General features: G+C 34.3%; 2 protein-coding genes across 2 annotated transcripts in view; one reads left to right on the forward strand and one right to left on the reverse strand.

The window, feature by feature from the left end:
• Positions 1-9,141, reverse strand: part of LOC143229137 (Y+L amino acid transporter 2-like) — a 75,069-nt gene extending 65,928 nt beyond the window's left edge. Inside the window, exon 1 of the mRNA XM_076461010.1 lies at positions 8,253-9,141. Within this exon, the coding sequence (XP_076317125.1) occupies positions 8,253-8,775 (523 nt within the window). The 5' untranslated portion in view covers positions 8,776-9,141. The remainder of the gene's footprint in view (positions 1-8,252) is intronic.
• A 14,002-nt stretch (positions 9,142-23,143) lies between these two features.
• The window catches only part of LOC143229140 (transmembrane emp24 domain-containing protein eca-like), a 34,896-nt gene continuing 33,084 nt past the window's right edge, over positions 23,144-24,955 (forward strand). The window contains exon 1 of the mRNA XM_076461022.1: positions 23,144-23,382. Within this exon, the coding sequence (XP_076317137.1) occupies positions 23,235-23,382 (148 nt within the window). The 5' untranslated portion in view covers positions 23,144-23,234. The remainder of the gene's footprint in view (positions 23,383-24,955) is intronic.

A 24,955-nucleotide genomic window follows, 5' to 3' on the forward strand; every position in this document is an offset into this window, starting at 1 on the left:
ATCAATCATATTAACAACTTTTAATGTACAGTAAAAACAGTGCGTTTTAGTAACATTATGTTCCAACTGGTTTTCGCGTGAAATTGCTTAGCAACAAAACTATAACGTAATATTGCTATTAGTCTATGTATTAAAAGTTTAAAAGGAAACTATGAACTATAAAATTGCAAAAAATGTCGATTTCTTAATTTAGTCTCTGTTAATTAAGAGGTTTGTTTTATTTTAAATGTTGGTGATACAACGGAGAATAGTTTAATTCAGAAACGATTGAAGTTTAAAATGAATCGATATTTTTACTTTCATAATAACTTTTACGCACTTAGTTCTAGACTAGGTGTATGTCGACTTTTATGGCTCTTCCCACACATACATATACACACACACACACACACACACACACGAGATTTTACCATCAGCTCTAAACTGAAGTTCACAGCTGGTTAGACGTTATTTAAATATGTAAAAAATATTTCATATCTATGAGACAAGTTTCAATTAGTTGCATGATAGTAAATCAAATCACTCATTTCATTAAATAAATATTAACACCTTTACAATTTCATAACGTTGTTTTGGTAACAAATTTACTCTTATACATTTATTTTAACATCTACGTTTCGGTTTTATGCGTGTGGAGTGTTTTGCGCAATTCCCTCCTATTCTCCAAATTTGTAGATTATTGAGAGTAAGAATCAACAAAATTTGTTTTTTCGGTTTTTCGAAAGCACTACAGTATTTGAATATTGTTGAATGTTCTAGAAACTCGCCAACGCGCGAAGAGACATTATTATTACACTATATAACAATATTTTTATTTTTTTTCTTGTTCCTGGGCAGAAAGTGTTATTTCCATATTGCGTATGCCTAAAGTAAATGGAAAAGACCTTTTTTTTTTCTTCAAACTTTGCTTTTGTGACCTGGGTAATGAATTTTTCAAATTTACCCATTTTCCAGAACATTCCAAGTAGATTCAGTGCTGAGTAGCTAATAGAAAATTTTCTCAAACTTACAGGAATTTTCAAGAACTTTCTAGAATGTTGTAGAACTTATGAGAATTTAAGAACTTTCCATAATAATATATATGCAAGGGCTCACAACTTCAGTTTAGTTCTAGCTGCCTAAGTGAACACATAGACCTATCTGACTTTATCAGAGATGGCATCAAGAAGCTGCAAGCATTCTCCAGACGCATCCAGAAGCCTCAAAGCTGTGCTGCTCCATAACGGGAATAAGTATCCGTCTCTTCCCGTGGCTCATTCAGTGTACCTCAAAGAGGAATACAACAGTGTCAAGACCTTGCTAGAAGCCTTGAAGTATGATGAGTATGGCTGGGAGGTTATCGGATATTTCAAAGTGATGACATTCCTGAGGGGTCTCCAAGGAGGCTTTATCAGGTTTCCCTGCTATCTTTTCCTTTGAGGCAGCAGGGACGCTGCAGCGCACTACAACAGGAAGCACTGGCCACAATGGACCAAGTTCTCTGTGGGTAGGCACGATGTCAAGTGTGAGCCACTAGTGGACCTCCAGAAGGTGTTGTTCCCACCACTGTACATAAAATTGGGTCTTATTAAACAGTTTGTCACAGCTCTTGACAAGGTGTCTGCAGCCTTCAAGTACCTTCGAGACTTCTTTCCTAAGCTATTTGAGGCAAAGGTCAAAGCTGGTGTCTTCGTTGGACCACAAATAAAGAAGATCCTGGAGTGCACAAATTCCCCAAAAAGCTCAGTAGGAAGGAAAAAAAGCTTGGGGCAGTTTTGTCGCAGTGTTTTGGGGCTTCTTGGGCAATCACAAGGCCGAAAATTATGTGGAACTGGTTGAGGCTCTGGTGAAGAACTACGGCAAAATGGGCTGCAGGATGTCCCTGAAAGTTCATATACTTGACGTTCATCTTGATAAATTCAAGGAGAACATGGGTGCATACTCAGAGGAGCAAGGCGAGCGCTTCCACCAAGATATACTGAACTTTGAACGCCGCTACCAAGGAGTGTATAACGAAAACATGATGGGAGACTATATTTGGGGGCTGGTACGTGAAAGTGATTTACATTACAGTCGCAAATCTCGAAAAACTACTCACTTCTAAACATTTTTGTCCATTTTTATGTTACTTTAGTATAGATACATGTAAATCTTGATTCATATGTTGTTTTATTAAGACCTTATAGAAATGAAAGTGTGCAAATTTGCCCGTTTTTACCTAGAAAGTAAGGTAATTTCTAAATTTCATTATCCAGGTCACAAATGAAAAGTTTGTAGGGAATAATGTCCATTTTCTGTACCTTTACAACATAAGCAATTAAGAACTAACATATACTATCCAGGAACAAAATCTGTGTTACATAGTGCTATTATTAGTCAGCTTCAGTCAGTGTGTTGTAGGCCTCGGAAGCTATAATTGTGATTAGCGCCTATTAATCGGAAAACTACAGAATCTGACCACTAATGTTTATAGATTTTGAGCATCACAAACCGTGCAACTTCAGTAAATTCCCTTTGGGCGTCATTATTTCAACATGGACATTGAACATCTGCAAGGTGTGAGAATATCAAGTCAAAATTAGTTTGTTAGTCGCGGAGATGGATCTTCGACAACGTATTCCATTATAGACCGAATGTAAGGCCCAGCATTATTTTCAAGTTTGTAAAACTGTTGTATATAACTCATTGTTTGCAATAACTTTTATTATTGTGTTGTTTGTATATTAAAATACCTTTGTGTTAAGAATTATACAAACCATTTTATACCTTGTTGGTAAATATAATAAATATGATATATATTAATATTTAATTAATTCTAAATTCAAATTTCCGGTTATTTGAAATAGTAATACGTAACGTACATAACATAATAAATAGGACAGTGGTCCGAAATAAATTATAATACATAACATTTTATTAACTTCGCTTTTTATATTACCATTCAGCAGCGTACTATTACTGTAGTATTGAGGTCAAATCAACCACACTGTTGCATACTTTGGCGTATCATTAAACAAATACAGTTGTAAACTGAAGAAAACGTGTATCTTCTTACAACTCTTATACCCACAGTAACTGATTGTTGTCATTCTACGTATATGACATGTTCGTCTCCACAAGCTGGTATGCGACATAGTTATGTACGTAACAGTACTGATACGAGGTTAAATACTGTACTGATATATTCAAATTATTACATACTTTAGTAATACCCGAGGTTATTCCAAATGCACATTATGGTCTACATTTTAAATGAAACTACTACCCAAACTTTAAACAATCTAATCAAAAACACCTTAAGTGATAAAGTGGAAGCGGCCAAAAAAATCAATGCGTATGCAACTTAAAGAAATTAAATCAAAATTGCCGCCAAATTACTAGCTATACTTGTAGCACTGATTAGAATTTTGCTGGAAATATCCCCTCAAGGTATTTTTTATTATATCTCCTAATTTTTTTGTCAACACAAACCAACAAATCACAGCAAGAAAGAATGTGATCCACACCAGCTTTAGGATGGCAACCCTATTACATGGAACAAATCTTTAATTTACAGAATCACCCAGATTCTTTGGAATATATTGTGGCAATTTCCTCTCTAAAACAGTGTTAACAACTTCCTTTATAGTAACGCCACGCAATTTAAATTAACAGTTTCTTTTAACCATCCCCATGCAATCGGTACAGTCGTATCAAGCACCGTTATTTTTGCTAATTGTGTAAGCTAATGTTACTGAACGTCCTTTCACCTGGAAGTTTTGTTGCTCTAAATCATTCGTCTTTAATCCGAATGACAAAAAAAAACAAAAACAACAACTTAAAAATGGTCCACTTTTACTTTCAGATAAATGTGTAGTAAAAATGTCTGATAGCTCACGTGGCTTTTTGCGTAGACGTGCGGAAATATTTTCATCAAATTTGGACGGTTTTTGTGAATAACTTTGTACCTGTGACTTACATTTAGACCAAATGTGACCTATAACTGTAGGTCGAAAAAATCTGTCAGTGAATCAAATTTCAAAAAACAAAATCCATTAAACATGTTTTTCTACGAAATGTTTCCGTACTTTCGATGCTAAGACAAAAAAAAAAAGAAAAGAAAAAAAGAAAAACTGAATATTTTATATCCCAGGTATTTCTTAATGTAGTGTCTTGAAAATTGGTATGTGAAGTAAAAGTCCAGTACAGTACGTCCACTGAAAAACACATTCAGAGACATAGGAGGTGGAAAAGTCACTAAAATTTAACTTACAGTATGTGTGTGTGCGCGTGTGTCCTGAAACAAGTTGGCCGCACGACACAGTACGCGTGTCTTGAAACTCTTGGGGAGAGGTCAAAATAACATTTTCATCGTTACTTCTAACAACAGTTAGATCATGCATACCCCATCTTTTAGTTAAGCATTAAAGATTATTTCGGAAGTTCTGCACCTAGTTTTGACAAAAATATTTACAAGCTGATAAAACAACATGTAACTTATTAAATGTCCTTCAATAAATCGTTTTGTCATACTAATCATAAATAAAACCAACAAAAATATTATTTTTCTAAAGCTTACACAAACATTTCAAACATTAAACATACAGTATAGCTAGCTTATGATTAGATGGAAATTAATGACTATGGGATATAGCGTACAATTTAAAGCAGTAGAACTGGGAAAAAAAAAACACACCTCAAGGTGTACAAGATTTGGTAAAATTCAAACACGAAGCATATTTTTATATCTAAGTTTATAAGTTGTCATAATATTATTCTAGGTGAATTTAAATTGTCATAATTTTACCAATTTCCTTGTTCGCCTTTTGTGCGTGCGTACTTATAAATGTCAGTGTTTAATGAGGAGACTACTGAAACATATAACTACTTCAAAAATATAACAACAATTTAACAGTAGAGATTGTAGTTATAGTAATTACATAGTTTCAGCCCGTAGTATAGTCATCATCCCGCCAGTCTTTTTGAATTTAACTCTTACCCGATGATAACTTGGTGTTATGGGTCGAAATTAGTAATTACTTAAACCAAAACTCGCCTACTGCAGTGTTATTTCTGTGTTTCTAAATATCAGTTTCGAAACACACTGAAGTTCAAACTATGAGAAGACACTGTAGTAAGTTCCTGTTGACTCTCGAAACAGGATTTTTTTTTGTAGTCTTGATGAAATAACGTTTAACATAAAAGTACACTCTACACCAAACAGTTTCTACTCCGTGAATCTCTACTTTTCTGTTTTGTGAATGATCTAGCAACCACATTTACAGAGTCACAAACGGTAATCACTTTTACGATAATTTTCTTACTACAGCTTGTGTGGTCGCGATATAATTTAGTTTCCTGTTTCCTTGTAAATAAAAAAATTGTTTGTGCACTGGTTAACTAAGAGTTTTTGTTTCACTAAATTCAACCCCTGAACCTCTTACAATGTTTCAAGATGCTATCTTAATGTTTTCCAGCAAAAATGTAGGACACATGTTAACGAACGATTTTAGCATATGATTTTTTCTAACGATGAGTCGATCTTTTATTATCATTCCAGTAAAGTTTAAAGTTCGTATAAAGTGACCAACAATTCTCACAACTCATGGATTAAAATATGATACTCAATGGAACTTGGAAGTAATAGATATAGGAATAACAGGGAGGGTGGGTAGTAGTATTACCAATATGAGAATCTAGTTTCCGAGCTCCAAGCGATCTACACCGACCAGAGCTGTGTGTGTGTGTGTGTGTGTGTGTACCTACTTGTGTTAGGACGAGATAAATAAACGATTTGAAAGATGTTTCGGTTCAACGTTTTATACACAGTACATTCACCCCCTAAAGGTATATTTTAAACACGGTATAAAATATATAAAAAAGGTAGTTATATGAGCTAAAATTTTTACTTGCAAATAAAAAACTATATACAAACTTAGTCTTTCTAAGTCGTCATGGCGCGGCTAAAAGGAAAATAAAAAAAAGGACAACAAAGACCATTCGGTACGCTAGTTACCACGTTTTAGGTCGATAAGGACATGGTAAGTTTCTGTTACATTTTGGACCGATTCCTCCCTCCTGAATTAATTTAAGAACTGTCAAACGTTACTGATAGTATTCTAACACAAAATACTGATTTAACTCCTTTGCCTTCTTATAGTATTCCCCTTGAATATAATGCAATAACCATTCAGTTTGTATGTTTTGAATTTCGCAAATGGTTACACGAGGTCTATCTGCGCTAAGTCCATTTGGTTAAAACAAAAACACAGTCTGTTTTCACTGAACAAAGTATTTACACACACACAATTTCAATTTCTTACTGGTACACTATTAGTGTCCCCCCCTCTATCCTCACGTTTTATACAAACAAACATCACTAATTTATACAGACCTAGGCTTCAAGATTAATATAGACTAACAGCCACTAACAGAAACAAGTTAAACTATTTAAACATCATTTCAAAGCAATTTTTGGGTTGGGTTGGGCTAGCCGAAAGTCGCCAATCGACTGATGTAGTTATCGTGGCGATAACTAATTATATATCTGATTGAAAAAGATCTTCAGTGCAAATATTTCAATACAATAACACAAAAATATAAAAGCCAGTGTGATTTACATGTAATTCCTCAAAGTTGTCATAAAACCACAAATGCATTTATTCAAGTAGAATAGTTCGATTACTATCTGCCAATTACAATTTTAGTAATGTGGATGTAGGGAGTGTGTGTGTGTGTGTGTGTGTGTGTGTTTATCATGAAAGTAAAAACATCGATTCAATTTTAAAATGTTTCTGAATCAAGCTATTTTCTATATCTTTAACCAGCGATGACTTAAAATATGAAATACATACATATTTTTCCAGTTTCGTTGTCTATAAATTTCATTATATACTTTTAGTACATACACTGACAACAATGTTAAATCATATTTTTGTTGAAATGTAGTATTACCAAAACGCACTGGTTTTTCTATATATTACAATTTGTTAACCTAACTGATTTTTACACATAATTGTCCCATGAACACACAATGAGTGAATTTTATGAGTAATCTTATTTTTGATTGGCTCACAAAGGAATTTAACGACGTTTGGCTGCACTTTCCTACTTCTTCGTTGTTCAAGCTTGAGTTTGCAAAATGTATTTATTTTAGTTAACTATGAAATATGAAGTTAAGGTGCACTATGGGGTGGGGGTGGTAGTAATTGCCTCGTCACTTTTAGAGACTACACTAGTACATTTTCTACTTGTCATGTAATTTTATTTGCAAGTCGTAGTTTCAGAAAAAAAAAAAAACATTACGTTTCGTAGAAAATATTTATAAAAAATTACTACATCGTAATACTTTTAAAATAGAAAACAATAAATATGATAACACAAACGTTTAATGTTTCAACAACTTTTAACGCATCCTCTAACATAAACGTACAATTACCCCTACATATTGATATAAAAATGTTAAAAGGTTTTAAGTTATAATATCAAAATCTCATTCTTACCTTGAAAATGTTAATTTTATACCTTGTATTCATTCACCTAACGAAATAAGTAAAAATTAATGACGACCTTTTGCCATTACTTTGTCATAAGGATAGAAGTATTGCTTTGTACGACTTTCACAAAACATTGATATTTCTGTACGAATTTATTAATAATAAACAACGTTTAAAACGCTTTTAACAGAGATACGATACAAAAATATTACACTATTATGATTAAGTCTCTATTTTTATATTTTTTGTTCGAAGACTTTAATCAAACACGCGATTACGTTAAACGCATAATATTAACATTAAAAAAAAAAGTATTTTAACAGAGAAGCAATGGCCGTTTCACCTGGTTTAGACTACAAAAGTTTCATGCTTCGCTAGTTTTGATATAATACCCCTCCACTGTTAATTGCACTACCACTACGTCATAACGAGTAACTCGTCTGGTTCAGTTAAGTTTCAAACTTCCAAAGTATAAAATATCACGTGGCAAACAATCCCAGTTTTACACACAAGCCTACCTAGCGGTCTCTTAAATTATGTTTATTTTGTGTTATCATATCAACATGTTATATATACGCAGTGAAATTATTATAACTTAAAGAGAAACTATACCTAAACCTTAAATTTCAATTTACTTAATTTAGTAGACAAGAGCTAGAGCTTGCTGAGCCAGAAACGAATGCTTATTCACGTTCCATATGTTTGTTCAAGAGCTTTAATTGGCTTTAAACGGTGCTTTAAATTTCATTCACAATAAAACATACATACATAAAACACTATTGTATAATACAAACTCACAAATGCAGAGACAGGCTAGAAATCGGACAGCTTCATCTGGAGGTTCACAATCTGGATACATCGGGCGTAGAACATAGAAAGAAAACGTAAGAGCCACAATAGCTTGAGAACATGGCCTAACGATCATACATTCCACCCACAAGCGAAGAAATGCGACAAATGGGCCGAATGATTCCATAATGTAGGCATAATCAGCTCCAGTTTTTGTTATCATGCATCCCAATTCTGCATAACAATAGGCTCCAATCAAAGAAAAAATTCCACACACAACCCACACTACAATTGACATGCCTACGCTCCCCGTTCCTAAAAGAACACCTTTTGGCGAAACAAAAATACCAGATCCGATAATACTTCCGACAATCACGGTTATCCCATTGACTAAAGTCATTTTAGGCTTTAAACATATTACATCATCATCATCCTTATCATCTTTAGGTTTTTTATTGTCTCTAGTCCCTCCTTCAGTATCGTTTTTGTTCTCTCTTTGAGAAACCTCCGCGTATTTAGCTGCGTCACACATATTGAATGTTGATAACAGACAGAGAGGCGAATAAAGGATGAAATATTTGAGAAAAGTACTGACAGTGCTCAGACTTTGAAGCAAGTTAGGCTCCAAGTAACACACACAGATAGTATTTTAGCCCTTGTGTACGGTTCCAGTCGCCGGTTATTTTTGCTGGATATTGATTTCTTCTTCAACTCTTTGTTAGGCTTAATTATCTAGAAAACATTTAACAAACATATGCTCCACTTCACAGTAGCAAACGTAACATGCCGTTCAACGTTACCTACCTAGCCGAAACCTACAACCAACAAGCTTACTACAACACAACACATTTACTCGTAGTATAAACCGGCTACTAGCGCCAACATCCAATGCGCATGTACAGCTTTGGCACTGGTACTATTGGTTTATTTAATTTTAGCGGCCTCATTGATCGTTTTAAGGCAAGTCTGTCGAGTGAGTTGAGAAAAATGATGCAATACAATGGACTATTACATGGTCATGCTATTTCGAAAATAAGTATGACAACATAAAATAAGTTCTATATGATTGGTTTGAGATCAGATCAACAAAAACAATATAGTAATGAGTTATATTTTTAATATTAATAACTGTCGATTTGTGATGATTATAAATAGTGCTTGCAGTGAAATTGTTATAGCTAAACGGTGTAATCAAATAAAATCGCTTCAAGACGCAACGGTGAAATAGAAACTTTTTTATCTAGTGAGTTTGGATTAAAAACTCATATTGTTGTAAATAGAGGTATTGAACCCCGGAAGTTTCGTACTTGCATTCACTAAACCCTTCGTAATTGGAAAAATAAAATATGATTTTTTTCAAATTCAAAACATAAGTAGATATTTTGTTAGTGCACGAAATGAACCATGCATCAGTTGCACACAATATCACTGTGTTCAAAGAACAAAATCAACAAAACATAAATTTCACACAAAAACAAAAACGTAACTCAATGAATATTTACTGCAAATCAATGTGACTTTTGCTGTTGCCTTTCAGAGACAAGTTTAGAAATGCGGGGCTTCACCTTGGCACGTGCCACTCTCATATCATTTTCGCAACAAAGGCTGTTCCTTTTCTTCGTTTTTATGTCTACCATCCTCGAAAAGGACTGCTCGCAAAGATACGTTGTAACAAACGGTGTGAGTATCTCAAGGGCTTTCTTAGCAATAAGAGGGTACGCTATGATTTGGTGACACCAAAACGTTGAGAGCGTTGTTGTTTTGAAAAGTTGCTGTTAAACCTGGCTCTGCTGAAGTTCAATGATTTCGTCGAGGTATTCTTTATTGACATCTGCTGTCGCAACACTAAACGTGAACGGCTGTCTCACCCATGCTGGATATTACTCTCTGGTAGGGAAGTATCCGTCGAGAATCTTTGCGAGCTCATCTAAGTGCATGGCAATTGCTTGCTTCAGTTTCCCGGGGATAGAAATGTCTCCGATTTCAGACACATCTTCGATCTTACTTACACAGTCGTCCAGCAGGGGAAAGTTTGCGAAGTTATCATTCTCTGTTTGTCGTTTACATAACGGTAGCTTTTTTTGAAAAGCCTTCAGGTTTTCTTCCGTTTCGATGATGTTGACTCCACTGCCCTGCATCTGTTGATTGAGAGCATTGAAGATATCGGCCATGTACGCCAAAATGAGAATGAACTCAGATTTTTTGAAGCAATCTGCATGACAATGTTGGTGCTCTCGCAAAAACAAGGCTAATTCCACACGCATGGCAAAAACACGATTCAACACCTTTCGTTAGAATGGTACAGAAGTACCTCGAATTCAGAGCCCATTACATTACACAGCTCTTTGAAGATGCGGTGCTTCAGGGCACTATTACGTACAAAGTTCACACATTCCACTTCAATTTTTAACACTTCTGCCAGTTTTGAAGACAAGGTTTTTGTTGCCAACGCATGCCTGTGCAGAACACAGTGCGTTACAATGATATGTGGTGCATCGGCTTTCACCAGCGCACTAAAACCAGAGTTTCGTCCCAGCATGACTGGAGCTCCATCCGAACAAACTGCAGAAACCATATCCCACGAAAGATCGTTGTCTGTGAAGAAGTCATCCACAAGTTTCTTCACGTCGGCTGCCTTAGTTGTTGTTGTTGTAAGAGGCTTACAAAATAAAAAAAATCTTCTTTTATCTCGTCGTTCTTCACATAACGCACGAATACAAAAGCTGGCTTAGATTGGGAACGTCTGTGGTCTCGTCGAGTTGGAGGCTGAATTTTGCTGGGCTTGAAATCAGATCTGCAACTACTTGAGCCAAGACATCTTGGCATCAAGACATCGCTCATGTCCTCTATTCTGCTGCTGATGGTGTCATTTGTTGGAGGAATTTGGGATAACTTATTTTCAGCAGCTTTTCCCAGCATGATATTCGCCATCCTTAACGCAGATGGTTTTACGAGTGCTTCATCAATGGTGTGTGGTTTGCCCTGCTTTGCGATCAAGTACGCAACTTCATACGATGCTGTGAGGATAGATTTGTGGATGGGTACAAAGCCGAGAACAGGCAAAGTAGCCTTTTCATCGAACCTGGCTCTCTTTACCTTGAATTCAGCAAGCGTCGTGTTCTTGTATTTCCCATCTCCATGCAGCTTTAGCGAGAGTTCACTTAGTTTTGCCGGTGCTAGACTAGAATTGTTCAACTTCGCATTACAAATCATGCATTGAGAACACCGACTTCCAACATGTTCCATTATACACGTGAATCCATATAGTACGTATTCGTCCGACCACTTTCTGTTTTTGCTCGACATAGTTAGTATGAAGGGATTGAAAGATTAGAAAAAAAATCACAAATGACGCACAATTACTACAGTCATAAGTCGACTGCTAGGCGCACGAAGTTCCCTGCAGCACAGATATTAAGGCCAAGTGATGTGACGTGTCAGCCGCAGCCAATGATGGCCAAGTGGAGCATGACGTCACGAATCATACGAGTGGGGTGAACGGAACGGACACACACACAGTGTGTGTGGCTTGACCTCCGCCAAACCCTGAAACTGACTCACCGAACCCCTGGGGTTCGATTGAACCCAGGTTAAGAACCATTGAAACAGACTGAAGTCTACTTACAGTCTTACAACTATCGTAAATCGACAGTCACTGCTATTAAATATACAACTTGTCATTATGTTATCCTTGTTTTGAGATCAGAAAAAATTGACAAAGTCAAATGAATTAAATAATAATATGAAACTTCTTATTTAATTTATTTTATTTTATCAAATTTACAATATTTATTTTATAAAGGAATGTGTTTTCTCTTTTTTTAATTTCGCGCAAAACTACAAGAGGGCTATCTGCGCTAGCCGTCTCTAATTTTGCAGTGTCGCGGGATGGAATCCCCGTCGCACCAAACATGCTTACTCTTTCAACCGTGGAAGCGTTATAATGTGACGGTCAATCCCACTATTCGTTGGTAAAAGAGTAGCCCAAGAATTGGAGGTGGGTGGTGATGACTAGATGCCTTCCATCTAGTCTTACACTTCTAAATTAGAGACGGCTAGCGCAAATAGCCCTCGTGTAGCTTTGCGCGAAATTCAAAACAAACCAAATCCTTCACAAAAATTCTAACTTGTTTTATTAGGTGTTAATTAACTTGTCCATTTCAAGAACATACATATATATATACATATATACGCATATATATGTGTGTTTATTCCATTTATCAACTGCAGATATGATTTTTTTAAAAGAAAGATACAATTGCAAATATGCATGTGCATATAAATGTAAATTTAAACAAATTTTTTTAATTAAAAAGGGAAAGCATTTGTTAGTTAAGATGTTGATATTCGTCAAATTTCGTTTGAATAGATTCTGTGTGTGTTTTATTATAACACAGCCGTATTGGGCTATCTGCTGAATGCACCGAGGGGAATCGAACCCCTGTTTTTAGCGTTGCAAATCCGTAGACTTACCACTGTACTAGAGGGGACAAATAGATTCTGACATTTACATCTTCCAGGAACCTTATTTTCATTCCAGACCGTTGTAGGGATTTCCCGCAACGTTTACAAATGGGCCAGAGACGCCCAGAAGGCTAAAGGGCTTTTTTTCGGGGAGATTGAACAAAGGAAAATACTTTAACGAAACAAAAACACACTAACGATTTCATTAAAATGTTTGGTAAAAGTCAAATTTTTGACTGATCTGAAAATACTAAAAAATGGAAGAGATATAAAAGATCTTAAGTTACGATTGAAACAAGTTTCGGTGTGGAATTGGGTTTAATGTAATAATATCAAGCTCGATACTTTTTCACTTCAAGCAAAAAGTTTCATTTATATCTACTAATATATATAAACACTGAAAAAAAAAACATGGCAAATAAAAGTTACGGCATACGAGTCATTGTATTTGTTTTATATCTACATTTATTAGAAAGAAACTTTTCGGGTTTTAATTTCTTTGTTAATTATATCCCTTGACATATTTGGGTTTCTGTTGCTGTTAAAATATGAAACAGCACAAGAAAAAAATAGTAGTAAAACACAACAGTCATATTTAATAACGTATCTCAAAGCAACAGTGTAACAACATTAATGAAAGCACCAGCAAGACGAGCCAATTTTATTTTTTAAACATGCACTTAAATCCCACGGCATGAAATATAAAGGAACTAGAAAAGAACACACAAAGAGACAATGTATACATAAAAATATACACATTTCCATAAAATTAAATATCTGTGGAATTATCTAAAACAGTTTTTATATCTTTGTAAAAAATGAGGGACAAGAATTGCCACTTCCATCACGTAACCCTAACCTCACATTTCATAACTAAATGAAAGAAAGAAATTTTACAAATTCAAGCTTTTCCAACAAAGAGGCAGGAAAGCGCAACCACACGTCAGTAAATTCCTTTGTGACCCAATCAAAATTAAGATATTTCATGAAACGAATTCATGGTGTATTCATGGAATAATTATTGGTGAAAATCAATCATATTAACAACTTTTAATGTACAGTAAAAACAGTGCGTTTTAGTAACATTATGTCCCAACAGTGGTTTTCGCGTGAAGTTGCTTAGCAACAAAACTATAACGTAATATTGTTATTGGTCTATGTATTAAAGTTTGAAAGGAAACTACGAACTATAAAATTGCAAAAAATGTCGATTTCTTTATCTAGTCTCTGTTAATTAAGAGGTTTGTTTTATTTTAAATGTTGGTGATACAACGGAGAATAGTTTAATTCAGAAACGATTGAAGTTTAAAATGAATCGATATTTTTACTTTCATAATAACTTTTACGCACTTAGTTCTAGACTAGGTGTATGTCGACTTTTATGGCTCTTCCCACACATACATACACACACACACACGAGATTTTACCATCAGCTCTAAACTGAAGTTCACAGCTGGTTAGACGTTATTTAAATATCTAAAAATATTTCATATCTATGAGACAAGTTTCAATTAGTTGCATGATAGTAAATCAAATCACTCATTTCATTAAATAAATATTAACACCATTATAATTTCATAACGTTGTCTTAGTAACAAATTTACTCTTATACATTTATTTTAACATCTACGTTTCGGTTTTATGCGTGTGGAGTGTTTTGCGCCATTCCCTCCTATTCTCTAAATTTGTAGATTATTGAGAGTAAGAATCAACAAAATTTGTTTTACGAAAGCACTACAGTATTTGAATATTGTTGAATGTTCTAGAAACTCGCCAACGCGCGAAGAGACATTATTATTACACTATATAACAATATTTTTTTTTCTTGTTCCTGGGCAGAAAGTGTTATTTCCATATTGCGTATGCCTAAAGTAAATGGAAAAGACCTTTTTTTTTTTCTTCAAACTTTGCTTTTGTGACCTGGGTAATGAATTTTTCAAATTTACCCATTTGCCAGAACATTCCAAGTAGATTCAGTGCTGAGTAGCTAATAGAAAATTTTCTCAAACTTACAGGAATTTTCAAGAGCTTTCTAGAATGTTGTAGAACTTATGAGAATTTAAGAACTTTCCATAATAATATATATGCAAGGGCTCACCACTTCAGTTTAGTTCTAGCTGCCTAAATGAACACATAGACCTATCTGACTTTATCAGAGATGGCATCAAGAAGCTGCAAGCATTCTCCAGACGCATCCAGAAGCCTCAAAGCTGTGCTGCTCCATAACGGGAATAAGTATCCGTCTCTTCCCGTGGCTCATTCAGTGTACCTCAAAGAGGAATACAACAGTGTCAAGACCTTGCTAGAAGCCTTGAAGTATGATGAGTATGGCTGGGAGGTTATCGGATATTTCAAAGTGATGACATTCCTGAGGGGTCTCCAAGGAGGCTTTATCATGTTTCCCTGCTATCTTTTCCTTTGGGAAATCTTATTTTCATTCCAGACCGTTGTAAGGATTTCCCGCAACGTTTACAAATGGAACAGAGACGCCTAGAAAGCTAAAGGGCTTTTTTCGGTGGGAGATTGAACAAAGGAAGATACTTTAACGAAACAAAAACACACTAACGATTTCATTAAAATGTTTGGTAACAGGATAAATAAAAGGAAATATTTAAAATTATATATCGTTGGATCTATTAAATGTTTTATTTTATTTTTGATGTCGTCCGGTGTGTCTTTTAACTTGTCGGAGCTGAATAAGCTACCCGGTTTATGAACATTTATATGTACCATTTACGTAATATTTCTCAGTAATTCGAATCGAAAATGCTTTCAAATTATTTTTGGTTGCTCAAGCGAGCTGAAGTAGATGTATTTTGATAAATGAAGTTGGTCTTAATGGAAATTACTTTACAATTATTTTAATAAATTAAAATAAAAGAAATTATGGATACTAAAATATATACTCTAAAATGCTTACTTCATATTAAATATTACGTTCTTAAAATCTACTTTTGACCTTTTAAAGATATGTTCGTCAAAGTTTTCGCACTCTGAAATATCATTAACACTTCATTGAAAACGTTCAAGTGCTATAACGTGTTCCATACCTTTTTAAGATGATTTTCACTTCTAGAGTCATTTTTAGCAACATAAATGTTATGGTGAATTAATTCATTTCAACCTGACAGAGGTTTGTATTTGAGTCAAATAACATGAACATAATCCTTCAAAATATTCTTATAATAAACTCATAAGTATATAATCCTTCATATAAGTGAACAAATTTCAAAAATGCGTAAATTATTAAAATTAATTATATTTTGCTCTTGAATATCTCATAATATTTTATTATCTAATGGCCACTTTGTTGAGCATGTGAACTTGTCATATATTTATTTTTATAGAACATATTTTCGATTCCTCTCGGTGAACTCAGCAGATATCCCGATGTGGCTTTGTTATAAGTAAATCACACACAACATATTCTCTTACATCGGATTTGAGCTCGAAACCTATTATCGACTGAGTTAAAAGGTTAACCTGCTGACAAATGATACTAAAACCTTTTTAAGAACTAACTCAAATCTTGAGTTTACCTCATGATCGTGTGCATTTCTTCGGCTTAGATATGATAACGTGTGTGTGTGTTTTCTTATAGCAAAGCCACATCGGGCTATCTGCTGAGTCCACCAAGGAGAATCGAACCCCTGATTTTAGCATTGTAAATCCGTAGACTAACAGCTGTACCAGCAGGGGACACTTGGATATGAACCTCAGACCTTATGCACACCTACAGAGTGGTCGCTGTACCAGCTGAGTTAATGGGTTAATATATTAACACTTACTCATAAAGACTTTTTTTACCATCATACTTCACATGTTTTTTTTTAAAATGTTAATTAAGCAACTGTTTAGTTCAAAGCGACACTCGAGAAGAAAGTCTTAAAGTACTAATCTACAAAAATATGTCAGTCAGAAAGAACAACGTTTTGAAAGACTTCAGTCTTTAGGTTGGCTTGCACCTATTTGTTTGAATGTAGCAGCTGTTTAGATTTAAAGACCATAAATGCTCATAAATTGAATAAGTTATTTTTGTGGTGTAAAAGGTGGGATTTGGAAGTCTTTGTAGAAAAAACAATCTAACTGAAAATAAAAAAGTAAATCATAGAATAAAATAAAAATGTAATGAAATCCTAGAATCCAATGGTGGAGACTTGGAGGGAATTAAGTAAATTCTGAAAAGGCAAATATTTACTATGAATGGAGGGTAAAGTGCCCTGTGAAAACACACTTCAGTAGTTGGACCCTGAAAATTCTATTCGACCAGCGCTCAAACTTTAAACGTAGACTAGTTGTAAAAAAAAGTTAGTAAATAAACACATGAATAAGTTACCAGAACTTTGATTCAAAGAGTCTATACTGACGTATAGAAGTATGACGTAGAGATAGCTACCAAAATGTATAGAAACAGGGTAGGGATTAATACAGAAGCCATACAAAAATCTTTACATAAGTAGGCAGTATATACTGAATCAATCTTACAAGCTAACGGTTGTTAGCCACTGTAAGACTGTATTGCACTTTTCAGTTTAAATGCTTTTATTCTAATCAGAATTCATGCAAGTTACAGGAATTCAACGTTTAGTTGTATTTACTAGTTATTCTTGGAAAGATTTAGCTACTTATGCGATGATTTTTGTATGTCGTTATATATTCATCCTTAGCTACTTATGCAACGATTTTTGTACGTTGTTATATATTCATCCTTAGCTACTTATGTAATGATTTTTGTATGTTGTTATATATTCATCCTTAGCTACTTATGCAATGATTTTTGTAATGTTGTTATATATTCACCCCTACCTTATTTCTATACTTTTTGGCATTATCATCCCCACATCATACTTAATGTTTGCAAAATGTTCTTTTATTACTTGTTTTCTTTCCTTTTTAACAGTTACATTGAAGTAGGCTATACATGGGAATTATTTTTATCATTCATTATAATATATGTTGTTAATATCATATCAGTGTTGTAAGTTTCTCTAATTTTATATTGTACTGGAGGGCTGGTAAAGCTGGATTGGTTCCTCCAGGATAGTACAGATATTCTTGAACGTTGGGCCAACATTAAGAAAAAAATTCGTAAACCCCAAACCTTTCAACTTCATCCCAACTCGATGCACGTGCATACAATCGATCCCACTGCATACAGAAGTCATATTGACTAACAGAAAAAAACCTCATACAGATCCCATACTATGAAGTCTGATTCTATGCATACACACACGGCTTCAAGACTTGGCCCAACTGAACATTTGAAGAAAAGTGGACTGTTTTATAATGTATTGTTTTGATAACAAAAACAAACAAACACTTATATAAATCTGTTAGTTGGATTAACGGATACATTATTCATCTTCTTGCTACCTTGAATATTGATTAGGTTTGTTTGTTTTTTACTGAAATTGCTTTCGCAAATACTACGTTTATGCAATGAAAAGTTATGAACGAGCGTTATGTAAGAACAATCTATCCTGTCATCTAGCAACCAAAAATAAAACTGTTATTTATGAAACGTGGAAATGGTATAAGCTTATAAACTGAATTTATTGTATTTGTTTTCCTTTTTATTATATTCCTACAAAAATAAGTGTGATAGAAGTACATAATGATACTAATAGATGATCAAATAAGGCAGTTATTCGTAAGCATCATAGAGTAATCGATTGGTTAAAATTTAATCTTGAATTCTTAGTTTAGACTACTTTCAAAGACTTTTAATTTTATCATGTTTTTTCTATGATCGATTGAGGAGTGAAAATCAAAAGCCAGTTACTGCTAGCGTATTAACTAGCTAGGATGAACATGCCTTGAGAGCATAGTATCAATTACTAACACATACCCAACTACTAGCAGGCCTCAGTAGCATGGATAGTTTTGTAATTTGGCCTTGAAATCTGCTGCGCCCGGGCTCCAACACATGCAAGTGAAAGATTTTACTGTTAAAGTGAATATACTTTTTCGTTCTCTTATTGGTGTATGCTGATCTTTCTATTTGTCTTCCATCTGGCTTGGATTTGCGTTTGCTAGTCTATCATGCCCAATCCCTCTTTCACTGCTATGCTAGGTAGGGAGTCAGGACTGTAAATCAATAGTCTGTGACTGCTTTTGGTTAAATCATCATTCATTCCGCCAAGTACAATAGAACTAATGATATCAACTTATTGCTACTCGAGCATCTATAATCATGTGGCCTGAGCAGTAAGAATTTCAACTAACCTTCCCAGTGTATGCTCGTGGAAAAAGTTTTTCACATCAAACAAGATTGTCAATTTTCTGTAAGCTCACGTGGTGTTATGACCATGGTAATTAATCGGTTGAAATCTAAGTTTTTTATTGGTTATAAAGTTAATGGGAATCAGCCTTAGAAAAATTTACTACCAAATTGTAAATTACAGTGTGTCAGGCGTTAAAAGTGATCTTTGAATTTATATTGATTGCTCTTTAACCCCATAAGATTAAAGAATATTAAAATGTAGATTCAAAATATAGATGATGAAAATATAGAGAATATTTTGTTACATTTCATAGTTTTCTTCAGGTCTCTGGATAATAAAAAACAATCAGAGTAGGAGACGGCTCAAGAACAAATACCCAAATTCTCACATTAGGGAAGTTTGAATTTGTTTTTAACTATTTTTTATATAATTAAAAACTAAAACTTATATAATATTAAAATTTAATTTATTATCTATGATTTATGTCAAGTTTGTTCGTATATCATGATAATTAAGTAGTTTAATTAAATGTTGAAATAACTCACTAAACATGTAAGTTAGACCTGACCGCATCCAAAAGATTAATCACGCACACACCCACCCAGCGTGCAATCAGTTGCATAGACATATTCATATTCTTTTCCAAAGAATGAGAATTGCTAGTTTTCTATATTTCATGGTATTGCTGATTTTCGCAGTGAGATTCGCTTATCGACTGAAGTATGAATTCAAAACTACCATACATACATTTAAAATTCTGTGAAAAACGAAGCTGAAATACCAGAGGATGCATTTGATCAAAACATCGAAGATGGGGCATGTGATAACAGATACCATTCTCATCATATGGTATATTTTAAACCAGTAACGATATCGCCGATACTGACGGCCCGATACCTGTAGTGAACGTCAACTACCCCGAGAATTAGTATCGACTGCCAACCCTACCACAATCCAAACTGACTTGAAAATAAAAGACGGAAGTCTTTCGAGACGTCGCACTTTTTCACCGGTTTAACTTTTGTAGATTAGATCAACAGGCTATTATCCAAAAGTACTATTTTGATCTAAGCAGTTGCTGTCCATTTCAGTTCTGATCATGAAGACTGCCTCAACCACGTGTGAAAAAATACACAACTTTTATTTAATTTATGTACATGTTGTACCTCAACATGCCTGTACGTTATTTGTAATTAAGCATAAAACTACACAATGGGCTATCTGTGCTCTGCCTATCACAGGTATGGAAACCCAGTTTTTAGCGTTGTACGTTCGAATATATTTCACTGAGCCACTCGGGGGCGTTTGCAAGTTAAAAAGAGAAATCATTATGTAGGTGACAAAGTATTTTGCTGAACTACGTAATTGTGAAATTTTCTACGTAACGCTAAGAATAATAAATTATCATAACTGCCAATCAGAAGAAATTTGCGATATTCACAATATCGACGCATATGTATATACAGTGTACTGATAATAAAAAATGTTACCTAATGATGTTTTATACCATATAGACATAAAAACATACAATTAGAGTAGTTTTACAATTGGTAAAACATTCTTTCTGAACGGGATGCCAGTTCATCGCAAGCTAATCTATTAGTTAGCAGCTGGCCCTCATCATGAAGCTGGGTAGATTAGAATAAGTGGGGTAAGATGTCTTACTTCAAACGTGCTGGACGTGACAAATAATTGTTGTACCCTAATTGTGAATCTGAAGAGGTATACACAGCAATTTTAGTAGTGAGTGCACTATAATAAGAGCTCCGTCATAGCCCTCTATTCAGTCATACAAAAGCACTCCAAGCGTTGGTTGTCTGTTAACAAGCTACATTTACCACAGGCTACAAGTTTGTTTGCTTTTCGCACAAAGCTACTCGAGGGCGATGCTGTACTAGCCGTCCCTAATTTAGTAGTGTAAGACTAGAGGGTAGGCAGCTAGTCATCACCACCCACCGCCAACTCTTAGGCTATTCTTTTACCAACGAATAGTGGGATTGACCGTCACATTATAATGCCCCCACGGCTGAAAGGGCGAGCATGTTTGGCGCGACCGGGATGCGAACCCGCGACCCTCAGATTACGAGTCGCACGCCTTAACACGCTTGGCCATGCCGGGCCGTAGGCTACAAGTCTATCACTTATAAATTAGTAATGATTATGCACAAAACGCAATTATATCGTTTTTCACATTACAGTATTAAGAATGGCTTTCTATAGTAGTGCCATCTGCCGAGCATATTAGTCATTTCTTTGTGGGTTTTAAATACAAAATTTATTTTTAATGCTAAAATGGTGTAAAAACTGATTAAATAAGAGTATTTTAGACATATCCTGTACAAAACGATTGCCATGAAATATTTTAAATATATAAAATTGTTGTTGACATTTGGCCGGCTTTAAGTTCTTGGTTGTTTTAGCTATCAGTGCTGTTACATAGGGATTCAATCATCTTGCTGCAATACAAACTTTATTTGATCAAGGAAAATCTCTATTGTTTTTTTGTTCATTTTTTCCTCGTCTAAACTTTCAAAAATTAATTATTACAATAATATCGTGTGGTTAATACTGGATTTTGTAACAAATAATATCATTATTATTAAGAAGGAATACAAGTACACTTAGCGCTGTCAAACTGAGAAATATATGCTATATTAAATATTTACATATCTTTTTTTTTTTTGTATATTGAAACACGTTCGATGGACATCATGAACGATTTATTGGAGTATTAAATAATTTTAACAGACATCTGTAGAATGATGTGTAATTCAGCATTTCATCTATTCCAACAAAATCTTACCGAAAGAATTATAACATCAAATTATTTTAGATAGTCTATAACTTTATGCAGTTCATATTAGACACTTAATTCTTGGTCGACCTTCTTCGTTTAATTTGAAAGTAGCTTGAAATCTAATTTTTAACTTAGTCTTTTAACACTTTTGTACAGTACTGTATATTGTAAAAATTTGTTTATATCAAGGTTTATATATGAAGTGCTGTTAAATTGATTTATTCTTGTATATACTGGTACCATATGCTAGCTTCTTTCTACATAATGCTCACGGCCCGGCGTGGATAGCTCGTTAAGGCACTCGACTAATAATCTGAGGGTCGCGGGTTGGAGTTCCCGTAACACCAAACATGCTTGCCCTTTCAGCTGTGTGGCGTTATAATGTGGCGGTCAATCCCATTATTCGTTGGTAAAAGAGTAGCCCAAGAGTTGGCGGTGGGTGGTGATGACTAGCTGCCTCTTACACTGCTAAATTAGGGATGGCTAGCGCAGCTTTGCGCGAAATTCAAAACAAACCAATTCTACACAGTTATGGCCCGGCATGTCCAGGTGGGTTAAGGCGTTCGACTCATAATCTGAGGGTCACGGGTTCGAATTCCGGTCGCACGAAACATGCTTGCTCTTTCAGCCGTGTGGTGGTCAATCCCACTATTCGTTGGTAAAAGAGTAGCCCAAGAGTTGGCGGTGGGTGGTGATAACTACTTGCTTTCCCTCTCGTCTTAAACTGCCAAATTAGGGATGGCTAGCGCAGATAGCCCTCGAGTAGCTTTGCACGAAATTCACAAAACGAACAAACAACCTACATAGTTAAGTATTTCAGACCAATTTATATGCAAAAACGGCTCGTTTGGGTTGAGAAAATATTTTACATAGAAGGTCGAAACGTTGTTCGCTCTTCTATGTAAAATATTTTCTCAACCCAAACGAGCCGTTTTTGCATATAAATTTCTCAACAAGTGGGTTTCTCGACATCACTGATTATTTCAGACCAAGTTTGATCAGCATGTTCTTTCAAGCAGAACCCTTAGGGCATGCCCTTGATAAAAGTATACGGGAATTCCAAAGAATGATAAGTATTCTCGCCTTGGCTCGTTCACTTATCAACTGGGATTGGTGAGGCATTAACATAGTGTTGAAATTTATATTCTTTAACAACATGGAAAAATTAGCCCTACAAAATAGAATGAATGACAAAATGTTCTCTTGTCGTTACACTTTTGCACATTGCCGTAAACTAACAAATTATCATTATGCATACAGAGTTACGAATTATTTTTGCCAACAACGTTATAATAACTTGTACATGCAGAATTGTATTTGCAATAATCGAACTGATGAGTTTATTTTAGGTATTTATTACATTTATCTTATATTTTTTCATTACATCAAAATTACTTGAGCAAACGAGTTTTACATTTCGGTATACTAGATGGCTCTTCGTCATTATTATATTAGGTTGTAAGTGAATGTTCGTCGACGAATGTGGTTTTAATTGAAAGTTTTGATATGAAATTGGTAATACGTGGTATTTTAATGTATACTTTAATAATATTCTTTGCGTTAGTGACATCTTCCAGCAGTCTTTACTTCCATATTGCGGAAACAGAAAGAAAGTGTTTCATCGAAGAAATTCCTGATGACACATTAGTTGTTGGTATGTAAATTTTAAGAAAAGTATGTAGATTGTATTGCAAGTGTAACTTGCGACAAGTTGCAACCTTTCAGTCAAATTCAATTTACACAGACCGCTGTTAGTGCTACTCTTGCTTAAAATTAATATGAATATCTAAATTTATATACTGATTTGTAATAAATTCTTATCAGTTACTGTATTAGGGTAGAACTAACACTAGTAGTATTGCTGTTAGCACTAGTAACAACGCATCTACAATTTTAGTTTACAATTATTAGTAGACTATGACTGGTATTAATATAAACAGAACATTTAATTTCAAGAAAACAAAGTGTCTATTGGTCTGCCAAAGTTGCTCCATCCATTAAACTAAACTATAAAGTATGATAAAAAAAAAAAAAAACCTTCATAGCCATCCCTTATTTCAGTATTTGTCAAGCTTTTTCTTAGGTCGCTTAAGTTTGCTGCAAGTTGTAACAACCACTTCTCTAGAGGAGCTACTCCATAGGGTAACTGCCCTGTTTGAAAAATAAATGTTTTAATTGAAGACGATTCTGGCCCCTCCAAAAATTTTTGTATGTTTCTTCTTATTACACCAGTATCATTTTCATCATAAATACAAAAGAAAATCAAAACCATCAATTCTTTTAACTGTTAAAGTTAAATATCTCAATGAGACATCACTAACTCTTCTTCAGAGATCCTGACATGTTTTTATATAATAACTTTTCTATCTAGTAACTGACCTTTGAACCGTTTCCAACAGTCTACTGATGTTCTTTTTAAGAAAATGATCTTGGGAGTGAATTCAGTACCCTTCTGGTGTTGATACAGAATTATTTAAAGGGTTGGATTCGGCCTATAAAACTGCATGCATATAAGAACAATTACATATTTGATTTTAAAATGTATATTTGTCTTTTAACAATCTAAAATGGATGCAGAAGTGTTTCAGAAAAAAGTTGGTAGTTTGATCAGTAGTTAATGGTGAAATTGTAGGTATTCCTAACATGCTTGTTTTGAAATTTCTACTTACTATCCTAATAAATGTTTCAACTTTCCTAGGGTTGTGCTTGGTGATTTTATATACAAGATGCTGATAAATCTTTGAAGTAACAGTCCTTGTGTATTCTTAATTTGATGTGTGCATAAGGATAATTTTGAAATGATGTTCATTGGTATTTTGATATTTATCTTGTACAAATTAAATATTTACTTACTAACAAAGTAATCAACATTTCAAAATGGTGTCTATATATAAATTCATACATGAACAAATTGTTTATAAAAAAACTACATATATCAAATGTATACAAGAGATTATATAAAAATGTAATTTCACAATTAGTGCACAAAACTGTAAAGCAAATTCTAAATCAAATGCACAGCTCTTCAGATACTGTTTGGCTCATATGAACAATTTTGAATTTAAAAATGGATAAAATAGACAGACCCTTTAATTGTACTATAAAGACAGCTGGTATGGATATTAAATCTTTAAATTAAATAAAGTACAGACCAATGTTTTGATCTGGACCTAAATATGAATAGAAATTCAAATAATGTAAATTTGCAACAAAGAAGTTTTGGAGTC

Source organism: Tachypleus tridentatus, chromosome 10 (genome assembly GCF_004210375.1).
Source record: "Tachypleus tridentatus isolate NWPU-2018 chromosome 10, ASM421037v1, whole genome shotgun sequence".
NCBI lineage: Eukaryota > Metazoa > Arthropoda > Merostomata > Xiphosura > Limulidae > Tachypleus > Tachypleus tridentatus.